Source organism: Stomoxys calcitrans, chromosome 2, assembly GCF_963082655.1.
Source record: "Stomoxys calcitrans chromosome 2, idStoCalc2.1, whole genome shotgun sequence".
NCBI lineage: Eukaryota > Metazoa > Arthropoda > Insecta > Diptera > Muscidae > Stomoxys > Stomoxys calcitrans.
In genome coordinates, this window is record NC_081553.1 from 238,459,076 (window position 1) to 238,471,378 (window position 12,303).

Below are 12,303 nucleotides of genomic sequence, written 5' to 3' on the forward strand. Positions count from 1 at the left end.
GTTGTATTTCAAGACTACTGAAGAGCGAGACACTGAAGATAGAGTAAAACGAACAAGTTGCTGTTGAGTAGATAATCTTGAAAAACAACCCCCATTCAGGACTTGTGAGTATTTTTATCTGGAATTCATAGCCGCTACGGTGAGTTATGAGAAACTACTCACTGTATATGAAAGTGTCTCGCTGTCATTGTCAAAATATGAAATGATCACTCAAATAGTTTGTAAACTGTTTGTTTTCTCATTTAAAAAACTAGTGTGTTTATCCATGCAGTTGCCAAATCAACCACGTTGCCTTCGTACCAATTTCGTACTACGAAAGTAGAGGACAAGAAAAAAAGTACCTTTTCTGAAGCAAAATGTTCCCGAATACATGCATTGTACAACGTGCACTCACTGGAATCCGAATCAATCTTTCTTTTTGCTGAAGGGCTCATTTTATGCATTCATTCATCTCGTTACTTGGTGTCTTATTTATCAGTTTTACTCAGTTCTCAACTGTCTCATACAGTGTTGTATTTTTAAACAAAGAGTTCAATTCTTAAATACTCTATGATTGTAAGTGGTCTTGAAAGCAGAAATGAATGGTCTTGCTCAGGCCTTTGACACGGAGTATCTGCAATTGGTGTTAATTGCTTTAATTATTTTGAATGCCATTTTCATTGCCTATGAATCCATTCGTAAAAATAATGCATATTGTCGTCTCCACACAACATTTCAAAAGAACAGCATGCAACACTATTTATAGAAAGATAATGTGACGAAAGTCGTGCATTGTGTGTCTTTTGTTTATTTCACCTAACACTCTTAAAGGCAACGAATATGCAACGAATGGTGAGAATCATTTTAGTGTTGATAGAATAAAGCCTTATAGCTTTCAAATATTTTTAAATAATTCGTTAATTTTTGTTGTACCCACCACTATAGAAAGGAGAAAGTTATAGGGGAAGAGAATGCGAAAAGAATTTTGGACCCAAGTGTCTGGGGGAGCCGCCCTGCACCCAAAAGAACATATAGTCCAATGTGAGATTTAAATAAAAGGGATTTGGGAGGGCGTTTGTAAATTTGTTTGTTCAGTACAGACTCAAAAACGGCTGAACCAATTTTCTTGAAATTTTCACAGTTTGTGTAGGTTAATCTGATAGAAGTAGGAGATTATTTAATTTTTTGATATCTGAAAGGGGTCGGTCTCTCCCCTTACCACAAAAAAAAAACACTCAAAAGTAGAAGTTGGCTGTTCGGGACAATATCGAACTCAAATGACAGAAATTTAGAGGAAGAATACAAGTTTGATAAGTATTTGGGCAGTTGTCCCTACCTTAAACCTTTATATTGGCCGATAATGGCAATGTGGGACTCAAATGAAAATTATAGGTGAGTAGAATACGAATATGGCATTAAAATTTATGTCAAATTATCTTGGGGCCGGCATTCTCCAAAAAACCGTCCTAAAACAGGCATACATACGGGACTGAAAGGTTATTGTTATTGTTGTTGTAGCAGTTTGTTGTGTTCTATCTTCTGTCTCCTTTATTCCGTTTAGTGTCAAGACCCGGGAACTCTGCGACTAAGACGGGGTGCGTCCGGGGGGATCTGGGTCTGAGTCGATAGATGGGCAGTTAAACAGGTGACGTGTAGCGTGTGGTCCCTGGTCACAATCGGGACATACATCTTGCACGTCGCCATCAATCCTTGCTCTATAGGAGTTGAAGCAGCTGCATCTGCCGGAACATAATTGAGCCAGAACTACTCTGGTTTGCCGGGGGATGTTAATTTCTTCAGGTGCAATGGGAGGCGGTCGTTCTCCAAGGACTACATTCACCTGGTAGCTATTTACCGCATCTGCTACCGTGTCGGCATGAATGTTGTCTAGACCCGCTTGATCTAGAGGTTCTCTCTTGTAGCGTTGAACGTAACGCTCAATACACAATAATCGAACAAGATGAAATTTTTGTTTCCTTTGACAACATTGCTTGCTGATACAGACCCCTCAGTAAAAATAGGACAAACATCATCTCCGAGCAGTTCACTGCCAAACGAGGTTTTAGACAAGGAGCAAGCAAATGAAAGAAACCCGATTTTACTTTGGCGGCCATATTACACATAGGCTCTCAACAATGTAAAGTTGGAGTACAAACACGACTCTTAATGGACAAACTGGATTCAACTCTGCTGGTACACTATACCGCTCCTCGATTCGGCATAGCAAACACACAAAAATTTACAATTTGAATTTAAAATTTTTCTGAAACAAATTCAAAATAGTTTTGACATCAGATGGGCTAATGCGGCTAGCTAATAAAATACTCTGCTGGTACACTATACCGCTCCTCGATTCGGCATAGCAAACACACAAAAATTTACAATTTGAATTTAAAATTTTTCTAAAACAAATTCAAAATAGTTTTGACATCAGATGGGCTAATGCGGCCAGCTAATAAAATACATGCGTCTTTGTCTGTCTTTTTACATACATAGTTTTCCATGAACATTCCATTAAAGAAGAGGTGATACTCGTTTTACTTACTTCCTGTATTAGATTACACTATTTTTCATATATTTTTTCTCTTTTATTCTTGCAGCTGGGCGAAACGAACATGCTTAACCATGATCGCACAAATACGAGCTGTCTTAAAGCAACAATAAACCGTCAATGTTTAGGTTTGTCTTTATTTGTAATTTTATATTCCTATGTACTTTTTAGTAGCAATCTTAATCGAAGAAGATAATTGTTTACACCAATGGCACTTACAATAAGCAAAATGGGAAATTTTAGCAATTAGATATCCTGTACAGATTAACCAATAATTTAGTTAATACATAGCCAACAAATTATTAATAGAATTAAGTGAAATAACTACTATAGAATCAAATTTTAGACCCAAGAAAAAAAAAACAATATTTTTTAATGAGCGTTAAATGTTGACGTCACTGCAAACAAAAAATCAATACTAATACATACAAAACATAATGGTTGTTTATTGAATAATACAAGTTTAGTGCTGAACAAACTTCCAGAGTCATACATATTTAATGACTTGTCGTTTCATACAGGCGCGTGGAAGCGAAAAACCTAAAATTTTGTAGAAAAGTGTTAGGATTTAGCTTGTTGAGGCATTTTCCTCACTTTTGGGCTATATTTATTATGAGCTACCGCCACAACATCTTAAAGCGTTCCAAAACATCTAAAACACTAAACATACGAATGAGACCTCATACATGTTTGTTACAATCAGATACAAACGTATATGAACAACTATTTATAGAAGCCAAAGCTAAGACGCTAAGATTCGAAGGGATTTTAGGTATTGAATTGCGCAATACACATAATAATATTGTTACACTTCTGTAAATTATAGTCCAGGTTGCAAAAGGGCCATAGTACAATAGTATGTTTGAAACGTATTGTTAAGTGTAATTTGTCGCACAGTCTTAAAGATATATTCTTCCAAGAAAAATCTTTGCATATCTATATTCGGCTACTCCCCATTAATTTAAGTATCGTTAAGTATCGGGGTTTCCAAAAAGGACATAACAACTTTTTTTTTGAATAAAACGCAAACCATTTGAGAAATTTCAAAATCTTTATTATCGGCTTGAAGAACAATCAAAACATTTAAAAAGTCATCGCGGTCAATACGTTGTACCAAATTTTCGATGACTCGGCCACACATTTCAGCACAAAACTGACGATATTTCCTGCTCAATGTTTGTTGGCTTTGAGCTTTTCCTACTTCGTCGGCTTATTAATATAGACCAATGGACTTGATGTAGCCCCAAAGAAAATAGTGTAGAGGCGTTAAATCTCACGAACGAGGCGGGCAATCGATTGGACCATTCCTTGGGATAACACGCTCATCAAACTTACTCTTCAATAAATCGGTTGTAACGTGTGCTGTGTGGCTTGTGGCACCGTCCTATTGAAACCAAATGTCGTCTAGGTTACTATCTAATTCAGCCCAAAAATAATCAGCGAGTATGGTGCGGTAGCGTCGTCCATTCACGGTAAGGTGACGATTGGCATCGTCGACGAAGAAGTATGGCCAATGGCGTCGCAGGCGTGCAAACTGCACCAAACAGTTAATTTTGTGTATGAAGTGTTGTTTCGCGAAGCACATTTGAATTTCGTCCGTGACCAAGAACGCATATTTGCTTATTGACGAACCCCTCCGTCACTGAAGATGATTTTTCTCTTAAAGTAGCGGTCACCGACTCCGAATTTTGGTAGTAGATTTTTATGATTGCAGACGTTGCTCGTTCGTATACTTCACCGTGATTGAAATATTTAGTTTATTGAATAAATTGAGTGACAGTTCGATCTGTAAGAGTGCGTTCACAAATTAAATTCAAAATTGTCAAGTCTTCAGTTTCCATCTATAGCCACCATGTAATTTTACTAATTGAAGCCATCGCGTCGCTATACAATGCCGTCATCGGCATTGCACCATCGTGCTGACCCCCATGACATAACTTGATGTCAATGATGATTTCATGCATTTATGCTTCAAAAAATTTGATTTAGAAATTTTTTGAACGAAATAAGGGAAAATCATACAACTTTTAAGTTCTTCCCTATTTGTATTAATTAGGCGTTTTATGGAATTAAATGGAGGGTTTAAACATTTATCACAAAATACCATCCATTTTGAAATTACACCGTTTTAATTTTTAATGCTCAAAAACATTGTATAATCTGCACTATTTGTTGTGTTTTAAATTTTGAAAATTGTCCATATTTATCACTATCATGCCACCGTCTCTTTGCTGAGTTCACTTGCATATGAAAGTCATCCAAGACATCAATGCACTAACGTAACGTGGTCTTTACCAATATGTTCATTTACGACATGCCGCGATTGAACGTCAGTCAATGAGTTTTTAAGCATCATGTATAGTGGTGGTCCCATGCAATTACTATAGCAAGAAAACTTAGCATGTAACAATGTGTTGGTCTAACAAAAATCACTTTTCAGTCAAATAACCTTGTGCAACCCTTAATTAAAAAAAGTGATTTAAAAATTATTTTGAAAAAATTATAACACTAAATATGGGTGACCTATATCCAGTAGACAAATAATTCATGTATGTATGGTTTGAAATTTAAGTCGATGCCGGAAAATTAATTTTCTAGCAGTTTGCACCAACTGGAACATGAACAAAATTGTTAGAATACAATTGTCATTTTTTTTGGTCTACATAGTTTAGTCCCATTGTCAAAAATTGAGACGAAGAAGAAAGAAGAACCGTTTGGACCGATATGGGTCATTTTTTTTTCTCAATTAAGAAACGACACAAACTTTGAATGGTCATTCGCTTCCTACATTCTCTTCAATCCTTTAACCAAATTGCTATTCTGGATCTTTGAAAAGGCCGGTAACACTTACTATACGTGGTAAAGAGTTTTGCTAACAAGAGACACGCTTCAACATCGTATTGAAATGATTCAAATTTTATGCAAACATGGTGAAAAACTTCGTCGTGCAGCATTTCAATACAACAAAAATGTCGCACCTGAGGCTCGAAAAAGCGCAGAGTTAATGTTGAAAAGCATCTCGATCTTCAACGTGTGACTGTTTGGTTCAGTTTATGGTCCGGCTGAGTTATTGGAACTTACTTTTTCGACAATAGGTTTGGACCAGCAGTTACGTTGAATGGAATGCGCTCTCGAGAGATGAATAATATTATTTTTGCGACTTTTTCTTTTGAGCCTACGTAAAAGATATGGTGTACGCAAACAGACTAGCGTCGATTCAAGACCTCAAAGATTGAATTCATGTTCTTTTTCACTATTTCTTTTTCTTTATTAGCGGCATACCTTCCTCTTTATTATAAAATAAACATCCGATCATTTATCCCAAATCCAATACATGCCAATATTATGGATACGTTTTAGCTTCTTATTAGATTAGAATGTTAGATGGCACAAAGGACAAAAAAAGAATTACAAATTAATGAATTTCAGGTTTAATGTCCTACCCAGACTCTTCACGGAGTTCTTACGCATAAATTTTACTCGCTACATCGAATGACTTTCACTGTGCCTATAACCTTTTGACAAACTTTTAGTATTTTTTAAGGGGAATGGATGTAGATTGCCACCTCACACCCAATCGGTGTTGCGAAGTAAAGTATATGCTTTCATATTGGAATTTTGCAGTATTGTTTTTGAATAAAAAAAGAAGAACGAAAAACATTCTAAAAACTCCTACAAAAGTTGCCTGTGTCCAGAAGTTTATAAATCACAGAACCACAATACCGCAATTATTCTTCTAAATTCTAATGAGTGAAATAGTAAACACACGAATTGGATAGATTCCTTCATTAAATAATGTATTGAAATAAGAGTTCCAATGGATTTTCTCATACCCCCCATTTGTATATTATATAGAGTTTTAGTTGGCAGCTATCTAAAATTACAGATACTCGTGCAATATAATATATTTAGGTGTTTTTTATTTGTTTGTTTTTTTTTTGTTTGTTTTAATTTAGTTAGCCTTTAAACATTAAAGTCTGTTACAGTGCAATTAAATTAAATAAAACTACATATGTAATTTCACCAGAGTGTAAGCACATAATCTATATTATTTAAGAAATACATAAATATATATTTAATACATATCCTTGTTAATATTTATAGCAATAGCTCCTAATTTCCGTCGTTATTTTTGTTTATACACCACGCACCAGTTCAATAGCATAATGCAGTAGATAGCCTAACTTTTTTGTTGAATACTTGTAATGCTACCAGATATGTGTGTGCTACCACATCCTACAATAGTACTGAATTCTATATTATACTAATGCTAGCCTAGGTAACAGAGACAGACAACAGACATGTTTGCGCAGTTAGAACCCCAATTGTTGTATAAACACGTATGTATGGACGAATAAGGTGCAAGTAAGCCTAATGGGAATTGTCTACGGAACCAAAACGAAACTAATTTTTAGCCGTAATGCCATTTATCGTTAAGTCGTTTCGTTACGTCTGGTTTAATTATTCAACACAGCATTCCAAATTGCATTTGTCGTGTTGTTATAACAGCTCTGGCTATCCAATTTAGACCTCTGGTGTAGAAAACAGAAGGGAATGAATTGTATTTAGCAGGTATTATAGATGTATTTATGCCATTGCACAAAACGAGGTTAGCTCATGTCATAACATCCTACTAAAGTGAAAATATTTTATATTTTTTTATATCACTTAGCGTACTTAAATGCCAAATTGTTTGAAATGAAGTAAAATAATAGGGAATAAACCACGTATTATTTTTAACGAAATATTCCGGCTGATATAAATGCCGAGATGATAATACTTACACACATGCATAACCTACAATGTAATACACAAATTGTAAAGAGAATTTAGAAAGTAAGTTTGCAATAATTTCAATAAGCTTCGTATGAGGCGAATGAGTATGTACATAACTATACATTAAAACTATCAAATTTTAAAATACATATTGAAATAAAGAGGAAATGAATTGAAAGAACGCAAAGATTATTCGTGGTGGTATAGCCATGAGGTAAGCGAAAATATGCTTAACAAAGCACTTGAACTACCAGTTTTAAAGAAAAATAAAAGCAACTTATTTGAATGAATCCTATCTAATTGCCCAAGGTGAGTGAGAGAGTAGCTTCACATTGTTTATGACCTATGATTTTACTTTACAATTCAATCACTCATTTTGTACTTTTTACTACATTCTCTATCTCTCTCTCTCTCTCTCTATCTGTCTTTTGCAACGCTGTACTCTAATGTGGCTGTTTTGTAATTTTTGTTGTTGGCGCTGTTACATTTTTATATACACTCGTACATACATTCATAAATTTGTTCTGATAACACTTGCAATTTCGCCCACTCATAACTTTTTTACAAACACCATCACTCCACCTACATAAGTGCTTTTATTTTTGTTTACTGGTGACTGGTTACAATTATGCTTTTTGGTACTCCTTTCCTCTCATTGATACAAAAAAGCATGTTTTCGCTAAATGCATAGAAATCAGATGTGTGGACTTTTGTGCAGTTGTCTTCTCACTTCGCGGATAAGCATCACATCTGTCCACACTTCCAATAATGCTCAGTTTGAATTATGTTAACTCGTTTTGTATGTACGTTCAGTTTATTTTTATTTTTTTTGTTATTTCCTTTATTTTTCACTACTCTACTACCAACCTCACAACAAGCAACATTCTAATCTTTTGAGTTGAATTTTAATTTGGTTTTTAATTTTTGTTTTTTAATGTAGTTTGTGCTCCACCCACATATTTCTATAAAGGACGTTGTTTCGATATGTGCCCGATCAATACGTACATCGCGCAAAACGCCATGCATGCGGATACGATGACTCATGATATTCTTAGTAACAATAACATAGAACTGGTGCCCGATGCGGACTATGAGGAACTCCAAGTACCAGATCCGGAGAGGAGAAAACGTAGCAAGAGTGAAGATGGCCCTGAGTTATTGAAGACAACATTGCAAGCACTGGCTTGCAAGCCATGTGACAAAAGCTGCTTCAGCTGTTCAGGACCTTTGAATTCAAACTGCGTCACATGCTACAGCGGCAGCCAATTAAGGACCCCGCACACTAATGAATCGTATTGCATTAATTTTTCCGAACGTAGTTCGGGCAACGCAGTCGTAAATCAGACTCCGTTCGGCCTACCACCAATAATATTTATGATATTTATAGTACCTTCTGTGATAATTTTAATATTAGTTATTATTTTAGCTAAAAACGATCAAATTAAAGGCAATCTATGTAAGTGCTGGCGATGCGGCATTACAGAATCCAACTGTAATTACTCATACGATCGCGTTGCCGTAATTGCCGATGACGATTAAATACAAAACGAACATAACAGACTTGTTTTATAAGAACTATTCACCTGTATATAAAATATAGACAAAGTTTTATTTTCTTTAAACATTTTTTGGGATAAGAATACCTAACAATATACATTCGAAAATATCTGAAATGTAGCGCACACGATGATTTACTTTTCTTTTTTTTCAACGTTGCATGTATTTTATGATAAAAGTGTATTGTATTTGATATTTGGTTTGACTTGCGATTGTAACGTACATATATCTGAACAAGCTTTGGCTCAACAAGAACCCGCCACACGAACGGGTCGCCTTCAATCGGTTCAAAAATTAATAATAATAATTAGCCACTGCAGTAGACAAACAAACCTCGATCGGCACTGTAGTTGGTTCTGCTTACCGGGATCAACACTAGGCCATTTTTAGGCCAAGCACCCTATACAAAAATATGGAAATTTTATGGAGACACTACACACTCACAATAGTATAAACGCTTTTTAAATTTTAATTTAATGTGCGTTAAAATTATTTTTTTTGCGTGTTTATTATTACTTTTTATATCTCTAAACGAGCCCACCGTAGCGCACAGATTACGCTGAACGCCTGGGTTCAAATCCTGGCGAGACAATCGGAACAATCAGCGATGGTTATCCCCACCTAATGCTGGCGACATTTGTGAGATACTACGCCACATGAAAAGTCTTCTCCAAAGAGGCGCTGTACTCCGGCAAGCCGTACGAACTCGCCTATAAAAATGAGAGCATTCATTGATATGTGAAAATGGAATGTTCATTGGCAAAATTTGCAATATTTCCTAAAGTGATAAAATTCATTTGGCTTGCAGTTTGCTCATTTCAAAATTGCAGTCCTATTTTACCCCCGCTCAAGTAAAATTGTATGTAATATAGGCAATATGGTACTCAAATTAAACCATATACTGTGCAGAACACGAATATGAATAAATGGTACCGCCAGTGTTTAAGAAGCAATTGCAAATTTTGCCCATGAACATTGAACTAAGGAACAGGGGCTAACTTCTCACATATCAATGTGTGCAGTCCGATTCAAGTTTAAGGTCAATGATAAGGGGCCTCCCTCTTATAGCCGAGTCCGAACGGCGTCACGCAGTGCGACACCATTCGAGAAGTTTCTACATAGCATAGTATCTCTACCCCTGAAAAATGTTTTTTCTGATGGTCTCATAAACGGACAAGCTAACCTCCGCGCTACGGTGTTTAGGCAACGCGTTTTCAAAAATTAGTTGCGAGAATATATTTAATTCACGTACGTACTCAATAAAAAATTTTGTTGAAATCGACCCTATTAAGAAATTAATATTGTTAATAAAAAAAATTTTCTAATTTGTATCAAATAAACGTTTAACACTAGAAAGACCAATCCAATCCCATGGCAGCCGGTTGTACGCACCGGATTGACCCGATGGAATCCTTCATTGGCAAGGGCTGCCAGCACAGTGTACGTGTTCGTCTTTTTTTCGTCATGGGACAGGCTTATCCCGGAGTGCCTTCTCCACACGCTTCTGGTCCGTGCTGGGATTGAAAAGAACCCCGGACCCTGGTTATACTCGGTTTGCCAGAACCGCCTCCATCATCGGTCGGTGTCGGTAAGGTGTAACCGGTGCATAGGATACATTTCCGATGGGTACATTTCCGATCTTGCTCTGGCCTTTCATCACTACGGGAGTATAGTCACACCCAGCTCCAAACTGAAAACTCCCTGGGATTAAACTCGCAGGGAATTAATTTTTCCCTTGAATAAAATCCTCCTGTTCTGATTGAATGGGGAGAGGGAAATTAGAATTTTCGAAAACAGCAGTTTCGCTTCAGCTGTTTTATTTTGGCTTAACATTTGACTACAATATTTTGGAATAAATAACATTAAAATGGAAAAATAAGCAAAAACACGTTATAAAGGTTGTTGAAATAGTTTACAAACATGTCTAGTGTTATAAATAGTTAAATAGTCCCTCGTTGCATGCGGGGCACACACTGAACGTTGGCGTTTTCCCTTGCCAAAAGAAGTTTAGGTAGCTGAATCTAACGGATCGTTATGGGGTAGAACTATTTTAGTGAGTAGTCATGAATGTGGTGATGATCTACATGATACGCTGCTTTATCTAAAGACCTACTTTTATGGAGCTAGAACTTGAAGATCTAATCGATATTTCCGGCGGCCGCTTTTCCTTGTGGTTGGGACGGCAGCTGGACATAGTGCTACTTATGGATTTATTCCTCATCCTGTGGAGTAAATGCTGCCAAATGTGTCATCAAGTATTGTTCAATAATTGATGGTCTGAAGTGCAATGTTGCAAATTTGGCCACGAACACTCCATTGAGTGCTGTGGCCTCTTTTTAATATCCGACTCCAAACGGTGGCCACTTAGCGACATCTCTATACATATGGGTCTAAGAATATTAAATATGAACCACATATTTTGATACCTATGTATGTAAACCAATTCTAGATTTCTCATCTTTTTTTGTCAATAAAATTGAAAAAATTATGCAAACCTTCTATAGATTGGGTACATGACATATATAAACCGGGAATCTAACAAAAATTGTACTTGTTTTTGATGAAAAAGAGAAAAATTATATCCGTACATAATAAATTGTTAGTAAATAGTAGAAAGTCGTATCATTTTTTATAAAAACAATTGAATTCATAATTTTTTTTTATCCTAACTACCTTTTTTTATACGTTTGGGGAAATTTTTTTCCAAATTCTATCGTCTCTTCTCCCTTTTATTTCGATTCAGAATACCTACTTTATCCCTTGGGAGATATTTCCCTTTTTTTGAAGTTTTTTTTAGAATAAGGGAATGGGGAGCAGGGAAAAAACTCCCAGGAAATTGTTTTTCAGAATAGGGGAAAAGGGAGTAGAGAAAAACTCCCAAGGAATTGTTATTCAAAATAGGGCTGACTGAATATGTTGCAATGTGCTGTGGGAACTTAGGCAGCAGTCACCCCCCGACCTCTCCCGTGCGGCAATATATGCAACAGCAGCATCCCAGCCCCAACATTGCCAGGCCAGTGGAAGTGTATCATTTTTGCAACTCAACTGCAATGGTCTCCGTGACAAGATCGACAAGATTGTGGATTTTATGAGTCGGAAGAACATAGTGGTCGCAGCGATCCAGGAGACAAAGCTGACCAACACTTGCAGCATGCACAGTTATCACGGATACAATGTGCTACGTAAGGATCGTTCAAGGTCAGCTGTTTCCGGTACACTACCTGATAATTATGTCATGCTAGTAACATACTCAAAATCAGAGTTGCACATATCACAGATTTTGTTGTTGGCAACTGGCACAACCTGTAAATGAATATATTGGGTTGCCCAAAAAGTATTTGCGGATTTTTTAAAAGAAAGTAAATGCATTTTTAATAAAACTTAGAATGAACTTTAATCAAATATACTTTTTTACACTTTTTTTCTAAAGCAAGCTAAAA

The 12,303-nt window shown here is 36.2% G+C and overlaps 1 protein-coding gene across 3 annotated transcripts in view; it reads left to right on the forward strand.

Moving 5' to 3' along the window:
* The window catches only part of LOC106087875 (furin-like protease 1), a 38,102-nt gene extending 26,751 nt beyond the window's left edge, over positions 1-11,351 (forward strand). Inside the window, exons 10-13 of one of the 3 annotated variants that reach the window (XM_059362038.1) lie at positions 2,580-2,658; positions 8,247-10,111; positions 10,217-10,761; positions 10,804-11,351. In XM_059362038.1, coding sequence (XP_059218021.1) covers positions 2,580-2,658; positions 8,247-8,845 — 678 coding nt within the window. In that variant the 3' untranslated portion in view covers positions 8,846-10,111; positions 10,217-10,761; positions 10,804-11,351. The remainder of the gene's footprint in view (positions 1-2,579; positions 2,659-8,246; positions 10,112-10,216; positions 10,762-10,803) is intronic. The other 2 variants (XM_059362039.1, XM_013253070.2) reach the window with 2 other exon arrangements.
* Positions 11,352-12,303: the final 952 nt, after the last annotated feature.